The 21,936-nt window shown below is 44.2% G+C and overlaps 1 protein-coding gene across 6 annotated transcripts in view; it reads left to right on the top strand.

The window, feature by feature from the left end:
* Window positions 1-21,936, top strand: part of DYSF (dysferlin) — a 395,589-nt gene that overhangs the window by 358,398 nt on the left and 15,255 nt on the right. For all 6 annotated transcript variants that reach the window (XM_073611045.1, XM_073611046.1, XM_073611050.1 and 3 more), the window contains 5 exons: window positions 1,137-1,276; window positions 7,851-7,939; window positions 10,757-10,852; window positions 12,028-12,169; window positions 18,707-18,806. In XM_073611045.1, the coding sequence (XP_073467146.1) occupies window positions 1,137-1,276; window positions 7,851-7,939; window positions 10,757-10,852; window positions 12,028-12,169; window positions 18,707-18,806 (567 nt within the window). The remainder of the gene's footprint in view (window positions 1-1,136; window positions 1,277-7,850; window positions 7,940-10,756; window positions 10,853-12,027; window positions 12,170-18,706; window positions 18,807-21,936) is intronic.

The following is a 21,936-nucleotide window of genomic DNA, read 5'->3' as shown; positions in this document are numbered from 1 at the left end:
GGCATCCCAGTTTTAGTCTGTAGGGTTCAATATTGAGTTGGCCCACTCAAGTGTGGGAATGTTTGACCATTCTTCCAGAAGTGCATTTGTGAGGTCAGGCACTGATGTTGGACGACAAGGCCTGGCTCACAGTCTCCGCTGTAATTCATCCCAAAGGTGTTCTATCAGGTTGAGGTCAGGACTCTGTGAAGGCCAGTCAAGTTCTTCCACCCCAAACTCGCTCATCCATGTCTTTATGAACCTTGCTTTGTGCAATGGTCCAAATCATTTGGTGGAGGGGGGATTATGATGTGGGGGTTGTTTTTCAGGGGTTGGGCTTGGCCCCTTAGTTTCAGTGAAGGGAACTCTTAAGGCGTCAGCATACCAAGACATTTTGGACAATTTCATGCTCCCAACTTTGTGTGAAGAGTTTGGGCATGGCCCCTTCCTGTTCCAACATTACTGCGCACCAGTGTCACAGAGTCCTGACTTCAACCCAATAGAACACCTTTGGAATGAATTAGAGTGGAGGCCTCTTTCATCCACATCAGTGCCTGACCTCACAAATGGGCTTCTGGAAGAATGGTCAAACATTCCCATAGACACACTCCTAAACCTTGTGGACAGCCTTCCCAGAAGAGTTGAAGCTGTTATAGCTGCAAAGGGTGGGGCAACTAAATAGTGAACCCTACGGACTAAGACTGGGATGCCATTAAAGTTCATGTGCGTGTAAAGGCAGGCATCCCAATACTTCTGAAAATACAGTCTTAGATTTATAAGGAGGACCTGTCATGATCGGGCTGAAACAAAAACCCAGATATTCAGTCTTCATTATAAATGTTCCTTTATGATTCACATAGAGTAGCAATGAGTTAGAAACATCTGCTGAATGTATTAATATATCTAACTGTAGTGGGGGCATTAGATTGTAAGCTCTTCTGGTGCAGAGATAGATGTAAATGTCTTAGTTGTCTCTGTACAGCACTATGGAATATTTCAGAACTATATAAACTTTTAATAATAGTGACCCACCATGGGGGGGTATTAGAGTGTAAGCTCCTCTGGTGCAGAGATGTTGTGAATGGTTAATATTCTCTGTTGAGTGTCTTGGAATGTATTCCACGTTTTCACGTTTGCTCATTTCCTCTCCCTGACAGATGACGGTAAATTCCCCAATCCACACCTGGGACCTCCTGAGGAGCGTCTTGCTCTGCACGTCCTGCGCAAACAGGGCCTGGTCCATGAACACGTTGAAACGCGATCGCTCTATAGCCCCATGCAGCCGGACATAGAACAGGTAAGAAATCTGTATTATACGCACTATAACAAAACACTACCTCAATGCACTACCTCAAAGACAACACCCATGCATTGTGGTGTGACACAAAGAACCTTAAAGCGGAAGTAAAGTCCGCTATAATTATTATTTTTTTAACCACTTCCAGACCGCCGACCGTCGTTATACGTTGGTACTTTAAAGGAGGATATTGTTGTTTTTGGAAGCAGCTAGCTACCATAACCCTGGTATTCTCTTCTTCTGTGAGCGGTCCGGTTTAAGATAAAAGTGGTCTCTGCAGCGGATTCGTCACAAGATCACTTTTATCGCCGGCAGGAGAGGGGCCCCCCCTCTGTCGCTTACGATCGCGTCTGTCCCCTGCCTGGGTATGGAGATGAGTGAGGGGAAGATGGCCCCCACCCGTCTCCATAACATTGCAGGGCAGAAGTGACGTCACAACGTCACTTCCGCCCATAGCTCTTAAAAGGGCCTTTTTTTTTTTTTCATTTTTTTAAATGACAACATTTTTTTTTCTTTTTTATTGCATTTTAATGTAAATATGAGATCTGAGGTCTTTTTGACCCCGGGTCTCATATTCAAGAGGCCCTGTCATGCTTTTTTCTATTACAAGGGAAGTTTACATTTCTTGTAATAGGAATAAAAGTGAAACAATTTTTTTTTTTGTAAAGGTAAAAAAAAATAAGAAAAAAAATGTTTTTTTTAAACGCGCCCCGTCCAGACGAGCTTGCATGCAGAAGCAAACGCATACGTGACTAGCGCCCACATATTAACGGTTTTCAAACCACATGTAGCGCACCACTCCCTTGGGAGCTGCTGATTTGTTCATTTTGCCTTTTGCCATCCCGCTTCCCTCCGACCTCCCCATGCAATTCCCATTTCACAACAGACAAGATGCTGAAATTTTATGTTACTTTATTTGAAACTGGTTGGTAGGACAGGTCAATGAAGAATACGAGATGTACTGATAAATCCCATTCTTAATGCGTATGAGATATTAATCCATAACCGTGGCTTTGTAGATTAAACTCCCTCTGTTAACTGTCCTTTCCTGTTTCTGATGTACACTTCCTATATGGGCAGCTAAGCATCACTCTGAATAATGCCATGAAAGTTGAAACTCAAAGTCATAGGCCTCACCACCTATATCTGTGACTTGCAGTGTTCATCTTCCATCACTAACCCCAAGAAGTGTTTCCTTTTCTGAATAGCTTCACTGGGTTTGCACTCCCTTTGCGCTCTCCCAACAACAGTCCATGTTCTACTCACAGAAAGCTGTCTCCCAGTCACCTTCTTCCGCTTAGTTGCTACTTCCTCCTGCGTTAGTTGCTGACTTCTGCTCCAGGGAACCCGACCTTGACCTATCCAGCTCCAGGATCTCTGAACTCCCGGGCTTTCCAGCCACTTCAATCCTCCCGAACTTCCTCCTCCCGATGGCTCCTCCATCCCTCCACTCCGCAGGGCACGTTCCCCTCCCCGGCAGGGGAACGCCCTAACGCACCAGCTACTACATGCTTTCCTGATCTCTCCCTCCTCCACTCCCCAGGACATATGACCCCCCCCCCCCCTTTTTTATGAGAGGCCGCCTTCAAGACCACAGAAATTAACCATTGGTCACTTCTCTTACATGGGGTTTCTTGCCACTCAGGTCTCAGCCCTTTCTCTCTTGTCAGCAGAATCCACTCCCAAGCAGAGGAGGTATCCCTGAGCCCAAGTGTAGGCGGCCACACCCCCTGCTATTCTAGCAAAACACCACTAATCCTCTACCAAATTTGGTAGGGGCACTACACACACATGCAAGGTATCACCGCGATTGGTAGAGCGAGAGCAATAATTCTAGCCCTAGACCTGCTCTGTAACTCAAAACATGCAACCTGTAGATTTTTTTAAATGTCGCCTATGGAGGTTTTTAAGGGTAAAAGTTTGTCAACATTCCACGAGCGGGCGCAACTTTGAAGCGTGACATGTTGGGTATCAATTTACTCGGCATAACATTATCCTTCACAATATAAAAAAAAATTGGGCCAACTTTACTGTTGTCTTTTTTTTTTATTCAAAAAAGTGTATTTTTTCCAAAAAAAGTGCGCTGCGCAAATACAGTGTGACAGAAGGTATTGCAACGACCGCCATTTTATTCTCTAGGGCAGAGATATGCGATTAGCGGACCTCCAGCTGTTGCAGAACTACAAGTCCCATGAAGCATAGCAAGACTCTGACAGCCACAAGCATAACACCCAGAGGCAGAGGCATGATGGGACTTGTAGTTTTGCAACAGCTGGAGGTCCGCTAATTGCATATCCCTGCTCTAGGGTGTTAGAAAAAAAATGTATAATGTTTGGGGGTTCTAAGTAACTTTCTAGCAAAAAAAAAAACTGTTTAATTTGTGAACAACAAATCTCAGAAAGAGGATCGGTCCTTAAGTGGTTAAAGGCCCCCCCAGGTGGGTTATGCCATAATGGACTAGTATGCACTGGACTTACCTGTCAAGTGTAGTCCTCCAGCGCAGTCTTTGGACCGATCCAGCAGGTCCCCGGCGCTTCCATCTTCTCCCGGTCTTCCTTCCGTGTCCCTGTGCCTTCAGCCACCTGATAAGCCAGACCGCCATGACACCATTCCCGGACATGTGCACGGGAGTCACATCACCATGGCATGGATCGGGGGCTGATCAGGGCAATAAATGTTCGCTGAGCTGTGCACGCGCGGATCAGTGAATATGACAGCGGACAGGCAGAAGGAAGCATTTATGGTAGAAGAGACCAATAGGGTCTCTTTTGTCATAAATACCCTGCCTGTCAGCTATTTGATTACACAGAAACTTTACTTCCACTTGAATGCATTGCGTTGTATTCTGTCACAAATGTGACATGTTCAATTTTAGGGACATTTTGGTCCATTATTTTCAGTGTGCTGCCTTAACATAATGCACATGACCCACCGCAAGAATGTAAATGGTAGTAAAATCTTCAGTCGTAGGTGGATATTAGTGGCCCTTTTCTACTCAGGCATGCCAGCAGTGAGGTCTCCCCTCCAGTGACTACCTCTTGGAATTAAGTTTATTATAAAACTGGATATAGGACATGGTGGCCCCCATTTAAATTGTACAACTCACCTACATATCTAGCATTTTATTTGGCTTGTTTATCCAAATAGCATTCTTTTTTTAAATTTTCATGACCTGTTCTGTTTTAAATGTCGCTTTATGCATTGACATACCTCTGTCCCGACAATATGGTTACCTGCTGATTTGGTACAATCCACAGATAGCTTAACTCTTCAAGAAGACACAGAAGTTGAATCCAGTGTTGCCAACCTAGCAGATTGAAATTCACTGACACGTCACCCAAAATTTACTCGCACAGCCACGTTTTTACTGGCATTTCCAAAAGTTACTAAATTTCAGTCTTAATTGCAAATTTCAGGATTTAGGCTACAAACAAGTACAATATGCAATTAGCAATGTGATTTAAGGTAGATAATAAGGCAAAAAACATATTTCTTATTTTATTTTAAATATAGTAAGTAAGTAGCTCAGGGACAGGGCAAGAAATTAGAATGGGTGGCACCAGTGGTGTGGGGAGGGGGGGGGGGCTGATGGTGGCTGGAGCCCTGAGTGGGTCCCCAAAAAGCCCCGGGTCTTGGGCATGCACAGTTTTGTCATTAGCCCCTGAGCGCCGCCGAGCGGGGACCCATCTGACCCCGAGCACCGCCGAGTGACATACCAGGTCCCGCCTTCTGGAGCCTTCATGGATGTCCCACTGGTCCAATGCGGGGACCGCGGACGTCTGACGTCCATTGAAGGCGCTGCAGGCTCCAGAGGGCGGGAATTACAATGTGGCCACCGCGCCACTGTGAGAAGATCCCCACTCAGCGCTCGGGCGGGCGGCTCTCCTCTCCTGTCGTGTGTGTCATGGCTCTGGCTGCCTGGAGGGCCTGCTGTCTACTCTACGGGCATGCCGCACACTACGACTGAGCTGCAGGAGGATGTCACGTCACCTGAAGTCTGGTGGTCAGGTAGGTCAGTGTATCATGTCAGTGTGGGTCAGGTAGGTCAGTGTGGGTCAGGTAGTTGAGTGTAATGGTCAGTGTATGTCAGGTAGGTGAGTGTAATTGTCAGTGTATGTCAGGTAGGTGAGTGTAATGGTCAGTGTATGTCAGGTAAGTCAGTGTATGTCAAGTAGGTGAGTGTAATTGTCAGTGTATGTCAGGTAGGTGAGTGTAATTGTCAGTGTATGTCAGGTAGGTGAGTGTAATGGTCAGTGTATGTCAGGTAGGTCAGTGTATGTCAGGTAGGTCAGTGTATGTCAGGTAGGTGAGTGTAATGGTCAGTGTATGTCAGGTAAGTCAGTGTATGTCAAGTAGGTGAGCGTAAAGGTCAGTGTATGTCAGGTAGGTGAGTGTAATGGTCAGTGTATGTCAGGTAGGTGAGTGTAATGGTCAGTGTATGTCAGGTAGGTCAGTGTATGTCAGGTAGGTGAGTGTATGTCAGGTAGGTAACACACACCATACTGGCGGTTGGCAACACTGATCGAATCCAATTGCACTAAGCTCTATCTCTGCAAAGTACTAGCACTGACTTAGGAAACATGGAGGGTCTAGCTTTAACTGAACTAACCAGCATTAGGTGAGAGTCAAACACCAAATCACTTAAAGCCTAACTCCAGCTTTGTTATCACTTTATATAATTTGTTTGGGCCAAACTAATTGATGCTCCCGCTGTCAGTGTTGTATAAACTGTATGTAGCATCAGCTATATACAATATACAAAGCTTTGTTCCGGCAGTGGTATGGGGACTTCCTGTCTGCTGCCGACACAAGATCAACTTGGGCTGAGAGCTGCTCCTCCATTCACAGGAAGCCTTGTATTTTTATGAATGAACGCAAGTTTTCTTCTGATTGGCTGGGGTGGAGAGGTGGGCAGATGATGTCACAATCTCCACCTCAGCCATCAGAATTTGTACAGTATCTCACACCCTCACATTTTTGTAAATATTTTATTCTATCTTTTCATGTGACAACACTGAAGAAATGACACTTTGCTACAATGTAAAGTAGTGAGTGTACAGCTTGTATAACAGTGTAAATTTGCTGTCCCCTCAAAATAACTCAACACACAGCCATTAATGTCTAAACCGCTGGCAACAAAAGTGAGTACACCCCTAAGTGAAAATGTCCAAATTGGGACAATTAGCCATTTTCCCTCCCCGGTGTCATGTGACTTGTTAGTGTTACAAGGTCTCAGGTGTGAATGAGGAGCAGGTGTGTTAAATTTGGTGTTATCGCTCTCACTCTCTCATACTGGTCACTGGAAGTTCAACATGGCACCTCATGGCAAAGAACTCTCTGAGGATCTGAAAAAAAGAATTTTTGCTCTACATAAAGATGGACTAGGCTATAAGAAGATTGCCAAGACCCTGAAACTGAGCTGCAGCACGGTGGCCAAGACCATACAGAGGTTTAACAGGACAGGTTCCACTCAGAACAGGCCTCACCATGGTTGACCAAAGAAGTTGAGTGCGCGTGCTCAGCATCATATCCAGAGGTTGTCTTTGGGAAATAGACATATGAGTGCTGCCAGCATTGCTGCAGAGGTCGAAGGGGTGGTGGGTCAGCCTGTCAGTGCTCAGACCATACGCCACACACTGCATCAAATTGGTCTGCATGGCCTGTCATCCCAGAAGGGACAGACTAAGGACATGGATTACTGGAACCATGTCCTGTGGTCTGATGAGACCAAGATAAACGTATTTGGTTCAGATGGTGACAAGCGTGTGTGGCGGCAACTAGGTGAGGAGTACAAAGACAAGTGTGTCTTGTCTACAGTCAAGCATGGTGGTGGGGGTGTCATGGTCTGGGGCTGCATGAGTGCTGCCGGCACTGGGGAGCTACAGTTCACTGAGGGAACCATGAATGCCAACATGTACTGTGACATATTGAAGCAGAGCATGATCCCCTCCCTTCAGAGACTGGGACGCAGGGCAGTATTCCAACATGATAATGACCCCAAACACACCTCCAAGACAACCACTGACTTGCTAAAGAAGCTGAGGGTAAAGGTGATGGACTGGCCAAGCATGTCTCCAGACCTAAACCCTATTGATCATCTGTGGGGTATCCTCAAACAGAAGGTGGAGGAGCGCAAGGTCTCGAACATCCAGCAGCTCTGTGATGTTGTCATGGAGGAGTGGAAGAGGACTCCAGTGGTAACCTGTGAAGCTCTGGTGAACTCCATGCCCAAGAGGGTTAAGGCAGTGCTGGAAAATAATGGTGGCCACACATAATATAGACACTTTGAGCCCAATTTGGACATTTTCACTTAGGGGTGTACTCACTTTTGTTGCCAGCGGTTTAGACATTAATGGCTGTGTGTTGAGTTATTTTAAGGGGACAGCAAATTTACACTGTTATACAAGCTGTACACTCACTACTTTACATTGTAGCAAAGTGTCATATCTTTAGTGTTGTCACATTAAAAGATAGAATAAAATATTTACAAAAATGTGAGGGGTGTACTTACTTTTGTGAGATACTGTATCTCTTCAGCCACTCTGTCCTCACAGCCTGTACTTCTTCATTCTAGGGAAAGCTGCAGATGTGGGTAGATGTGTTCCCCAAGCTTCTGGGACCTCCTGGGCCGCCGTTTAACATCACGCCAAGAAAAGCAAAAAGGTGAGATTTATGATATAATCCTCTATAATACACCTGTGGGTTGTGCTGGGGCAGGGAGATACCAGTTTATCTCATGTGTCATGTGACCCAAGTCATCTCAAATCTGATTGGTGACTAAAGTAGCGATGATGTGGTCAGTTCAATTTCCTGTTGACATAAATTGCAAATGATCTCTTGCCTGAGATCTGGAATCTGATTGGTCACACTGAGGTCTTCCAATCTGCATACTAAAAATACATTTAATCAGTGATATTCATTAAACCCGAAAATGTATGCTTTCACTGTGGTCATGCTACTTTACAGAAATCTGTTTTAGCCTTATAGATTGGGAAGGGGTTAGAACCTCTGTCAGGTTTTGATATCTCTTTGTGTCCGTATCGGGGAGAATAACTCTCAGTCCTCTTCAGCGTTCTTTAAAATTGAACTTCAGCCCTCCCTCTTGTACTGAAATGGCTTAATCTGATTTCACTGCACACTTACTTACTAATATTCCTCCACATCCCTCAATTTAAACACAAATGGAGCGCCTCCCACCCAAATGGCATGGGGGTAAATATGGGACTTTAATTGTGCCACAAAGGGGTCACACACACATTTATAACAGTGATGGTGAACCTTGGGACCCCAGATGTTTTGGAACTACATTTCCCATGATGCTCCACTACACTGCAAAGTGCATGAGCATCATGGGAAATGTAGTCCGAAAACGTCTGAGGTGCCAAGGTTCGCCATCACTGATATATAATAACCAGTATATATATATATATATATATATATATATATATATATATATATATATATATAAATATAAATATAAATATATCTATCCTCACCAGCCACTTTATTAGGCACACCTTGCTAGTACTGGGTTGGACCCCCTTTTGTCTTCATTCTTCATGGCATGGATTCAAGAAGGTGTTGGAAACATTCCTAAGAGATTTTGGTCCATAGTGACATGATTGCATCACGCAGTTGCTGCAGATTTGTCGGCTGCATGTCAGTGATGCAAATCTCCTGTTCCACCACATTCCAAAGGTGTTCTATTGGATGAGATCTGGTGAGTGTGGTGAGATCTGGTGAGTGTGGAGGCCATTGGAGTACAGGGACCTCATTGTCCAGTGGTGAGATGATTGGAGCTTTGTGACATGGTGTATTATCCTGCTGGAAGGAGCCATCAGAAGATGGGGACACTGTAGTCATAAAGGGATGGACATGGTCAGCAATAATACTCAGGTAGGTCGTGGCATTTAAATGATGCTCAGTTGGTACTAAGGGGCCCAAAGTGTGCCAAGAAAATATCCCCCCCACACCATTACACCACCACCAGCCTGAACCGGTGATACAAGGCAGGATGGATCCATGCTTTCATGTTGTTTACGCCAAATTCTGACCCCACAATCTGAATGTCGCAACTGAAATCGAGACTCGTCAGACCAGGCAACGTTTTTCCAATCTTCTATTGTCCAATGTTGGTGAGCCTGTGCAAACTGTAGCCTCGGTTTCCTGTTCTTAGCTGACAGGAGTGGCACCCGATGTGGTCTTCTGCTGCTGTAGCCCATCTGCTTTAAGGTTTGATGTGTTGTGTGTTCAGAGATGGTATTCTGCATACCTTGGTTTTAACGAGTGGTTATTTGAGTTACTGTTGCCTTTCTATCATCTGGACCAGTCTGCCCATTCTCCTCTGACATCAACAAGGCATTTTACTCCACACAACTGCCGCTCACTGGATATTTTCTCTTTTTCGGACCATTCTCTGTAAACCCGAGAGATGGTTGTGTGTAAAAATCCCAGCAGTTTTTTAAATACTCAGACCAGCCCGTCCATCACCAACAACCATGCCACGTTCAAAGTCACTTAAATCCCCTTTCTTCCCCATTCTGATGCTCGGTTTGAACTTCAGCAAGTCGTCTTCACCACGTCTAGATGCCTAAATGTGAGGAGTTGCTGCCATGTGATTGGCTGATCAGCAGTGTTACCAAGCAATTGAACAGGTGTACCTAATAAAGTGGCCGGTGAGTGTATATCTGTGTGACCTCTTTGTGGCACAATTAAACTCCCATATTTACCCCCATGCCATTTGGGTTGGAGGTGCTTCATTTGAAGTCAGATAGAAACTACTTCATTTCCTGGCTGGAGGATGTCCACCATCATATAGCCCTTTCCTCATCTAGCCCCTTTCCTCCACAGCCTGTCTCTGGCCCACCCCTTTCTTTCATTGTATTTCACTTCTTTCATTCAAGGAGGCTCAGCATCACAAGAGGGTGGTCTGCGTGTATATACAGCCTGACTGGTGAGCTCTGTGTATATCTTCCAGATCTGTGCAGTAATCCAGTGTGGGGCTTTCTGTAATAAAGACCGCTCACTGCTGCGCTCTCTCCTGGTACAGAGTGACTGGTCTTGTCTCCGCCCCCCTCCTGTAGTTTTCTGCAGGCAGCCTGTAGTGGGTGGAGCCTGCTGGGTCCCTCCCACAGCTTTGCTATAATTTAATATTTATGATTAGTTATTATTTCAGATTTTCGGGTTTTCAAATTTTCAGATTTTCATTCTTATTTTTGAATTTTCAAATTTCCATATTTTTGAATTTTCAAATTTATGAAATTTCGAATTTCCTAAATGTCAAATTTCTGAAATGTCAAATTTCCGAAAGTTCGAATTTCCAAATTTTCAATTTCTGAATTAACGAATTTGTCAAAACTAATCGGATTGCACATGTCTAGTAATCAGTGACTTTCCTGAAGCAGCAGTACAGTGCACTGCAACACACAGATGTGAATGCAATCATAAGATTTGTGTGTTTAATTCTTGTCTCTCCTCCAGGTTTTTGTTGCGCTGCATAATTTGGAACACCCGGGATGTCATCCTAGATGATGTCAGCATCACAGGGGAGAAAATGAGCGATATTTATGTAAAGAGGTAAGAGGCCTCCATACTACGTATCTAATATAATATCCGAGATGTGTACAGTCTACAGCTCTATGTACAATCTACAGCTCTATGTACAATCTACAGCTCTATGTACAATCTACAGCTCTATGTACAGTCTACAGCTCTATGTACAATCTACAGCTCTATGTACAGTCTACAGCTCTATGTACAATCTACAGCTCTATGTACAGTCTACAGCTCTATGTACAATCTACAGCTCTATGTACAGTCTACAGCTCTATGTACAGTCTACAGCTCTATGTACAGTCTACAGCTCTATGTACAATCTACAGCTCTATGTACAATCTACAGCTCTATGTACAGTCTACAGCTCTATGTACAGTCTACAGCTCTATGTACAGTCTACAGCTCTATGTACAGTCTACAGCTCTATGTACAATACACAGCTCTATGTACAATCTACAGCTCTATGTACAGTCTACAGCTCTATGTACAATCTACAGCTCTATGTACAATCTACAGCTCTATGTACAGTCTACAGCTCTATGTACAATCTACAGCTCTATGTACAGTCTACAGCTCTATGTACAATCTACAGCTCTATGTACAATCTACAGCTCTATGTACAATCTACAGCTCTATGTACAGTCTACAGCTCTATGTACAATCTACAGCTCTATGTACAATCTACAGCTCTATGTACAGTCTACAGCTCTATGTACAATCTACAGCTCTATGTACACCCGCAATCAGCCTTGTACAATACATTACATGCCACTCACCACCCATTCAACACACCCCTCTCCATTATTATCATAAGAGTCATGAAGTACTTCTTCTCCAGAACCTCTTATATACAGATTACTGATCCAGCACTGCTTCCTCCTCTACTATCTGACAAGACACACACTGTCACCTTATATACAGATTACTGATCCAGTACTGCTTCCTCCTCTACTATCTGACAAGACACACACTGTCACCTTATATACAGATTACTGATCCAGTACTGCTTCCTCCTCCACTATCTGAGAAGACACACACTTTTACTTTCTATAAAGGTTTATACTGTTTTTTATAAAGCCAGGCAGTGTTTCATACACATATGCCCCCATGTGGGTGCTACCCATTTTGAAGCTGGCAGGCTTACATAAAAAAAGACTTCCTCCCTAGCTAACCATCTTGTCTCTTTCTTCCCTCAGCTGGATGATCGGCCACGAAGAACATAGGCAAAAAACAGACGTTCACTACAGGTCTATGGGTGGTGAAGGCAACTTCAACTGGAGGTTTATCTTCCCATTTGACTATCTCCCAGCCGAGCAGGTCTGCTCAGTCTCCGCAAAGGTAAGAGCAGCCGAAAAGTGCGATCATTAGTAAAGACGATGTATCTGAGAGTACTAACCGGCTGCGTGTCAGCGGCCAACCCTGGCATCCGCTTCTGCCCAAGTGTCACATTTCACACAGAAAATATTTGCGCAATGTTAAAAAGTTGTGCGGCAGATGAAATAGTTGTTGACTTTCATCCATAGGGAACATGCACCTCTATGGTTCAGCCAAGTCATGATAAAAGATGGCAGGAGCCATCTAACAGTTCTCATTTTTCACGAATTGGAAAAGAAGATCTGTTGTGGCCTAGAATTTCCACTCTCGCTATGGAGGGTTTGTTTTGGAATGTTCAAGCACAAGAACAAATCAATTCTGTAGATACCAATGATAAAATACTGGTGTGGAAGTATCATAAGACAGACAGTGGTAGGAAGCGGCGTTCGATTTGTTGACAAAGCTTATGCCGCGTACACACGATCGGAATTTCTGACAACAAATGTTCAGTGTGAGCTTGTTTTTAGAAATTCCGACCGTGTGTAGGCTCCATGGGCCATTTTTTGTAGGAATTTCCGACAACAAAAGTTTGAGAGCTGGTTCTCAAATTTTCCCATAACAAAATCCGTTGTCGGAAATTCCGATCGTGTGTAGACAATTCCCACGCACAAAATTCCACGCACGCTCGAAATTAAGCAGCAGAGCCACACTGGCTATTGAACTTCATTTTTCTCGGCTCGTCATACGTGTTGTACGTCACCGCGTTCTTGGCGATCGGAATTTCTGACATTTGTGTGACCGTGTGTATGCGAGACAGGTTTGAGCCGACATCCTTTGGAAATAAATCCAAGGTTTTGTTGTCAGAATGTCCAATCGTGTGTACGCGGCATAACACTATTTTAGTCAACTACAATATGACTAAAACTAAAACCATTCAGATGACTAAAATACGATTAAAACTAAAACAATTCAGATGACTAAAATACGACAAAAACTAAAATTACATTTTAGTCAAAAGACTATGACTAAAACTAAATCGAAATTTGACATCAAAATTAAAGTACAGTGGAACCTCGGATTGCGAGTAACGCAGTTTACGAGCATTTCGCCATACGAGCAATTTATATATTTTTTTTAAATCCTGACTCGCTTTGCGAGCGCTGTCTCGCAAAACGAGTAGGATTCCTTGTCAAAAGATTTTTATTAAGTTCATAGTAATAAGCTTAACGTACATGTTAATAGATACATGTTAACATAAGGAATGAAGCTCAATAATTACAGAAGTAGGTAAGAATATAAAACATATAATGAAATAAATATGCCTCTGGGGCGTGCAGTATCACATTTGACCAGAGGTCCGGTGATGAGCATCTCCAAGTGGTCTCCGAGCATCTCCGAGTGTTTCCAAGTGTCTCCGAGTGGTCCCCGAGCATCTCCGAGTGTTTCCAAGTGTCTCCGAGTGGTCTCCGAGCATCTCCGAGTGTTTCCAAGTGTCTCCGGCGCCCCCGCACCTCTGGCCACATGCAGTACTGCATAGACAAGCAGTGGCTGTGGAACGGATTATCTGAGTTTCCATTATTTCCTATGGGGAAACTCGCTTTGATATGAGTGCTTTGGATTACAAGCATTCTTCTGGAAGGAATTGTGCTCATAATCCAAGGTATTACTGTCATTTTAAAGGCTTTTTTTTATAATAAACATGTTATACTTACCTGCTCTGTGTATTGGTTTTCCACAGAGCAGCCCCGATTCTCCTCTTCTTGGGTCCCCCGCCGGCATTCTTGGCCCTTCCCTCCTGCAAGAGCAAGCAGCTTGCAACGGGGACCCCCAAGTAGGCTCATTCCTGACCTCCTGCTCTACATGTGTCCATTAACACACAGAGCTGTGTCTCTGCCCCACCCCCTTCCTCTCCTCATTGGCTTACTGACTGTGATTAACAGCGGCAGGAGCCAATGAGAAGGGAGAGTCCACAGAGAGCTGAGGCTCTTGTGTACATCTCTGGATCAAGATGGGACTTGGGTAAGTATTGGTGGGGGGGCTGCTGCACCAAGGAGATTTTATACCTTCATGCACCTTCACCCAGAGTGATGATAGGATGTACGCTTACCAACTCACTATGACCTCCTTATTATGAGTGGTCAAATAGAGCTTCAGTTATTTCCATATGTCAATGGCACCCTCCATACATCAGCTATAGGCCACCAGGAAAACCGTTCAATAGACAACCATGTCTGGACTTCCAATATTAATATCATGTAAAGCAAACAAAAAGAAGCCTCTCCATTATGTAAAAAACCTTCTAAAATTTTTCTTGTAACGAAAAAATACACTTACAGAGGGTTAAAAATGATGTACATGTAAAAATGATTAGCAAACCGGCAGAGAAGATTGGACTTCCGGAACGCAATGACGCCAGTAGAAGGTGTGTGTTGGTGACATCATATACACAATCTTGCATGAAGAGGAGCACATTCATCTGCTCTGCATTTTTGATGGGACTTTTTTTTTAACACTTTAGTTTATTCTTTATATAATCTTTTCACCCTTTTTGGTTTGTTACCTCCCATCATATTTGATGTGATTGTAGCCGTATTAGTGCAATTGTGACAGAGAAAATTGAGTACTGTCCGTGATACTTTTTTTTATTTGCACTAACATACAATTTTTCAGGACAAGCCTTCGTGGTGTGTCCCCTTCTTCAAGGTCCAAGCAGTACTTGAGTACTGTGACAGAGTACTTGAGTACTGCTTGGACCTCGAAGAAGGGGACACACCCTGAAAGCTTGTCCTGAAAAATTGTATGTTAGTGCAAATAAAAAAAGTATCACGGACAGTACTCAATTTTCTCTGGTTTGTTACCGAAGGTTTATACATTGGGACTGTGTATGTTTTTATATTATTCATATAATGCACCTTGTGAGTAGTTAGTACGCACAACACATTATTTTTTAATTATTTTATTAAAAGGAACATCTTTTTTTTTTTGTGTCTGCTGATGTATCCTTTATTATTTTCTACCACAAATTGCATGGTTTCCATAACTTCATAGTATACAATATACTAGTAGAGATGTAGAAAAGAGTACAATATTAAGAAACAAAACCATAGAAACAGATAAAAAATAGTCTCTTATAAGAGAGGGATCCACAAAAAGTAGACGTTGGATAATCCACAAAATGGTTCAATGGTGTCTACATGCAGTGGGGCATAGGCTAGGCCACAATCTGTAGTCTGTAGATTACCAACAACTAGAACAAATTTCGTGGACTACATATATAAAAAAAAAAAAAAAAAAAAGGAGAAACAGAGACTACAGAAAAAAAAAAAAGGAGAAATCCCACCCTAGGTCCAGGCGCCAACCGTAGCCTTATTATATAGCTAAAGATGAGGGAGATAGCCTAGTATGTGCCTGCAGGAAGTTTCAGATAAAGGAAGTGAAATTCAATGAATATCTGAAATAGTTCCATACTGTCCAGGGAAGTATGTATGCTTCTTCAGTGCCGTTTTCCCAAGAGACCATCTGTTCCATGTGACATAAAGAATCCATAAGGAAAAAAAAGGGAGGATGTGTATGAGGCTTATGCCAGTGTCTTGCAATGACGATCCTTCCTAAGGTCAGGGAGTGTAATTCCCCAAAGCAATTTTTATGAATCCAAATTTCTGAAAGCCATCTCACAAAACACTTTGTGCACTACCAATTACTATGTAGGCACTAAGTAGATCAGGGGTCTCCAAATAGTTTTTAAAAAAAGGCCTTCAGACTTTAGGGGGGCTGGACTGTGGCCAGTTGGGGTTGAAATTGCCCTGGCATCGGTGGGAGTAAACAGTGAACCCATCTTTGATACTAGGGGAAGGAATAGTAGTGCCCCATATTTGGTGTCAGTGGGGGGAATAGTATCTTGTATCAGTGGGAGGACTAGTGCCCCAAGGCCTGGATAAAGGCAAGTAAATGGCCACATCTGACTCCTGGGCCGCCCCTCTCCCCGCTGTCTGCCGGTCCACCGGTACTTATCCCATCGGCAGGCACATCGGGGATTGGCGGGCACAGAGCGGCAGAGATCTGCGGGCACATCGGGTAGGGGATCAGGCTGCAGCTGGCATCTGGCAGCGTCTCCGGTGTCCTTTTCTCTTTTGAGATCACGGCAGCTTTCAACGTGCGTCTCCCTCCCTCCTCCTTGGCGTCCAATAGGATCGCCCTATCTTTTCAGTCAATCGGGTGATGGATATCAGACCCGATTCCCAATTGGCCGGGAGGAGGATTAGTGTTGCAACAGCGAATATTCATTCGCTGTTGCAACACAACTGGGTGGGCTCCGCACGCAATGCTCCGTGCTCCGAGCCCACCCTATTTTGAAGCCTATTAGAGCCTCTGGCTCTAATCAGGTGCTTCAACCCCCCCCATAGGAATTCATGCACCCAGCATCCTGAAAGGGGCCGGGCGCATGGATAGGGAGGGTGACGGCAGTGATAGGGAGGGCAGCGCGGGCCGCCACTGCATAATCATGTAGATTGGAAGAATGAAAGCTTCACAACAATTGGACAATTCCAGGTTTTTTCATTAAAACACAATGTAATAGTGTACAGCCACAATGTTTCAGTGGTTCACAACCCTTCATCAGTGGCTTGTATGCTGACAATAAATTATATCTGTATTGGACTCCAATTTGCATAGGGAAAGTGGATATAGTAGGGCTGAGGCTCCAGTGTAACAGCCTGTGGTACTGTCATTCTTCCAATTCAACCTAGACATTCCTTGAGACTTCATTGGATATCTCTATTTACAGAGAATTGCCTGCAAAAAAATCTAAATTTGGACTACCTATCCCCATCCACTCAAGGGGTCCAGCTCTTTTACTCCTTTTGATCCATAATCTTGTGGAAAGCCTTTCCAGAGGTGTGGAGGATTGTTAGAAATTCTGTATAAAGCCCTACAGAACAACCATGCACATTCCACGGGGGCTTTGTTGCTTAACTGCAGACAGAAAACAGGAAACTTTATTATACAGAAAAGAAAAAGAGCATACCATGGATGCAGCTACAAACATATAAACACTGCCATCTACTGGTTGCAGAATATATCTCTACTAAATTCTGATGTACTGCCTAAGGGCCTGGTGGGAGGGCTTGGCCTGTGAAAATTATCCTTCAATTGCGGTATCCCCGAACGCCCCCCTCTGGAACAATCCCAACCTACATCACCTTTTCAAAATTCCAGACCCTGTGGTGTTGACCAAATACCATATCAAAGCTCTCTCAGATGTCACCTCAGACCTTTCGATCTTCCCCTTTGATCATTTAATGTCGCACCACAATGTCCCGCCCTCACACAAATTCAGGTATCTTCAGCTGTCCCATGCTTTCAAGGCCCAGTTTCCACCAGGCGAGGGGCAGCTGGTGCAATCTGACTTGGAACGGATTTTACGCTTTGTCTGCACCAACAAGCCCACCTCCGTGCTCTACGCACATCTCCTCCGGGTCTCATCTCCTGAGTTGTCCAGGCTCCGTCAGCAATGGGGTCAAGACGTTCTGGAGCTAGACTCCAAGGACTGGGAGGATGTATGGGATTTCCCATTTAGAATGCTGGTTTCCTTGAGAGATCGCCTCATTCAGTACAAGATTGTTCATAGAGCATATCTCACTCCCGATCGGGTGCACAAGATGAGGTCCTTCCTCTCCCCGGAGTGCTGGCGGTGCGATCACGCTCCAGGGGACTACATTCACATCTTCTGGTCCTGCCCGGTAATTTCAATATTTTGGTCATAAATTCTTGTGGCGGTGAATGAACGACTAAGTATCTCTATTGTCCTATCCTCAAGAATATCCTTGTTGGGACTGGTGGAGGACCTGGTACCCAGGGTGGCTGAGAGAACCCTGTTAGGTCTCTTGCTGTTCTACGCCAGGAAATCTATTGTCCTATGCTGGAAGCAGAAAGCTCCTCCCTCTATAGGTCTATGAAAAACACTTGTCAATGATGTGATACCCCTATACAAATATACATATATTCATAGAGGCTGTCCAAAAAAATATGACAGGGTCTGGTCTAAGTGGTTGGCGGAACCCTCCACTGCTGCAGTAGGCTAGGAGGTTTCTCGCTATCTGACGACCTCCCTTGAAGCCCTGATAAATCAACTCTTGCCAGCACAGTAGCTTAGGTGAACTAGTTAACTATTAACCTACCCCTGGAGCATGAGCCTGGCCCGCACATGGATGATGGTATCTTCTGGTAGTCGTCAATAATCTAACATTTCTTGGTTCCGTTATGCTGACTTGCGACCCCTGCGCGGGTCCCACTCCTGATGTTAGCCAAATGTTGGCTGTACTGCTGTATGTTTGTTTTGTCTATGTGTTTGATATACGCAAAATAAAAAGATTTTCAAAAAAAAAAATTCTGATGTACTGATTTTGCACAATATACAATTCTGTATTCCGACAAGGATGTTATAGCCAAATAATGTGTGTGGACAGATGGGAAGGGACAACTTCATGTCAACACCAATTTTTAAGTCTCCATTGCCGGGATTGTAAGGTTCACATAAAATATTCACATATCTGTCTTCTACAGGAACACTTCTGGAGCTTGGATAAGACTGAAAGTAAAATCCCTCCAAACCTCATGATACAGATATGGGACAATGACAAGTTTTCCTTTGATGACTACCTAGGTGAGTATAATGGTGGCGTGTGCCTTTAAACAGATCTCAGCCAAGAGCCATTTATTGAAGTGGTTGTAAAACATTACATATACCCAGGGAAGGGACTATCCTTAGGTTATGCACAGAGATGAAAGAAATCCTCCTACATAAGTTGTATCTGTCTATCTGCAGTCCTCTCTTCCCTACATCTGTTCAAAGTGCTGAATTTATATGCTTGTCTGAACATGCTGAAAAAGAAGGGGCGGAGAGCTGAAGTTACACTCTGCAAAGCTCAGTGAGGAGAGCTCTGAGAGCTGATTGGAGGGAAGAGACATGCCCCTCACACAGCATACAGGTACAAAGCTGAGGCTGTCAATCTACTGGAGGTCCCTCCCCTGTCTCCATTTTTCTCTTGGTGTCAGGAAAAATTGTCAGACGCGATTCATGCAGATAGCAGAGGAACAGGTAGCAGACAGAAATGACACTTGGTGCTTTTAATTGAGACAAGTACTCACTATAGAGGGATATGCTTTGTTCATATTTCATGTCCGAGGTTTACATTCACAACCATTTTAACCACTTCACCCCCGCAAGGATTTACCCCTTTAATGACCAGGCCATTTTTTGCAATACGGCACTGTAACTCTTTAACTGACAATTGCGCGGCTGTGCGACGCTGTACCCAAACAAAATTGATGTCCTTTTTTTCCCCAAATAGAGCTTTCTTTCGGTGGTATTTGATCACCCCTACTTTTTTTTATTTATTGCACTATAAACAAAAAAAAGAGCGACAATTTGTAAAACAAAACAATATTTTTTACTTTCTGCTATAATACATATCCAAAAAAAAAAGGAAATTTTAAAAAACAAATTTATTCATCAGTTTAGGCCAATATGTATTCTTCTACATATTTTTGGTAAAAAGAAAAAATCCTAATAAGCGTATATTGATTGGTTTGCGCAAAACTTATCACGTCTACAAACTATGGGATAGATTTATGGACTTTTATATTTTTTTTTTATTGTTTTTACTAGTAATGGCGGCGATCTGCAATTTTTAGAAAGACTGCAACATTGAGGCGGATAAATCTGACCCCAAGTGACACTTTTTGGGGACCAGTGACATTATTACAGTGATCAGTGCTAAAAAAAAAAGGCACTGATTACTGTATAAATGACACTGGCAGTGAAGAGGTTAACACTAGGGGGCAATCAAAGGGTTAACTGTGTTCCCTCAACGTGTTCTAACTGTGTGGGGGATGGGCTTACTGGGACAACAAAGAGATCGCTGTTCCTGATCACTAGGAACAGCAAATCTCAGTATTGTCACCTGTCAGAATGGGGATCCACCTTGTTTACATAGGCAGATCCCCGTTGTGCCCCTCTGTACCGTGATCCCGGGTGGCCAGTGGCCCACTCATGCATGGACCAACGTAAAGGTACATCGGTTCGTGCAGCCGGGCCGCCCTGCCGCAGTATATGCGTGGTGGGTGGCCTGGAAGTGGTTAAAAGAGAAGTATTGGATTTTTTTAAACTTTATATCATACTTACCTAGGTACATGTGGCATCTGTCCCCCGCCGGCTCTAATGCCCTGTACACACGGTCGGACATTGATCGGGCATTCCGACAACAAAATCCATGGATTTTTTCCGATGGATGTTGGCTCAAACTGGTCTTGCATACACACGGTCACACAAAGTTGTCGGAAAATCTGATTGTTCTAAACGCGGTGACGTAAAACACGTACGTCGGGACTATAAACGGGGCAGTAGCCAATAGCTTTCGTCTCTTAATTTATTCTGAGCATGTGTGACACTTTGTGCGTCGGATTTGTGTACACACGATCGGAATTTCCGACAACGGATTTTGTTGTTGGAAAATTTTATAGCCTGCTCTCAAACTTTGTGTGTCGGAAATTCCGATGGAAAATGTGTGATGGAGCCCACACACGGTCGGAATTTCTGACAAGGTCCTATCACACATTTTCCGTTGGAAAATCCGACCGTGTGTACAGGGCATAAGGCTGAGAACAAAACGATCAAACACAGCCAATCGCTCGCTTCTTAGAGCTCCCTGAGCAGAGAGCTGGTGACTGTCAGTCACCGCCTCTCTGCTCTGCCCCCCACGCTCACTGGAGCGCTGGGCTGTGGAGGGGGTGGGAGTGGCCGGTTCAGACTCTCATCGGCTCGCTGAGAGGCTGTGCCGGTCCAGGCATGTGGGCGGATCCCGACCATAAGGTCAGGATCTTTCCTGAGCCTGGACGGGCTCTGTGACATCAGCCGACAGGGTGCTTAAGCTGCTGTCTGCTGAAAATGGCTCCTTTAAGCTCTCTAAAGTTAGAGGAAATACCTTATTGGATGGGTGTCACCGAAACAGGTGTCCCTATTGGAAGATTTTCCTATGACTTCCTGTTCTGGTATAAAATGTAACATTTTGGATCTCTCATCATTTCTTGTCCTGATGACCATAGTCACCAGAACAAATGGGGTGAATCTTTCTAGCAGAAACAGAAAAGCAGCAGTAAAAACTTGGAAAGGGTTCTAACCTTTGGCCATACTATCCAAAACAAAAAAAAAGTTACCTTTAAATCTATTACAAAATAGAAAGTAATGGAAAAAGCTAATTTTTTAAATAAAGCCTTCCTGTTTTCATTACATACTTTATTTAAGACCCAGTGGTGTCAATAGGTCTCTATGCAATGCAGGCAGATGATGGCTGGTAGGAGGAGCCAGCAGGGAACTGTACATAGCTTCCCGATAACATCAACCCCCCTGACCCCCCGCCGCTCGATAGGAGGCGATCCACTCGTGAGACCGTCACCCCCGCGCGATCCATGGCCTTACCTCATGCTGTGAAAAAGGTGCTGGGATGAGGATGAGCTGGTGGTACACTGCTGAATCCCGGGGTAGAGCTCCTGGAAGAGTCCTAACAGTCCCGGCCAATCAGGTCTCAGGACCCGCTTCCCATAGCTCCCAACTGTCCCTGATTTCGAGGGACTGTCCCTGATTTGGAGCAATGTCCCTCTGTCCCTCATTCCTCCTCATTTGTCCCAAATTTTGGTCTGATCTATATAGTTGTATATAAAATTCACTTTTTATCTATCAAAAGGTGTTTTCCAGCACTAAACCTTTCATCTGATTTTTTAATTGCTGCATAAAA

The sequence above is a fragment of the Aquarana catesbeiana genome, linkage group LG01, assembly GCF_042186555.1.
Source record: "Aquarana catesbeiana isolate 2022-GZ linkage group LG01, ASM4218655v1, whole genome shotgun sequence".
Taxonomy (NCBI): Eukaryota; Metazoa; Chordata; class Amphibia; order Anura; family Ranidae; genus Aquarana; species Aquarana catesbeiana.
This window is presented reverse-complemented; position numbering and strand designations above follow the sequence as displayed.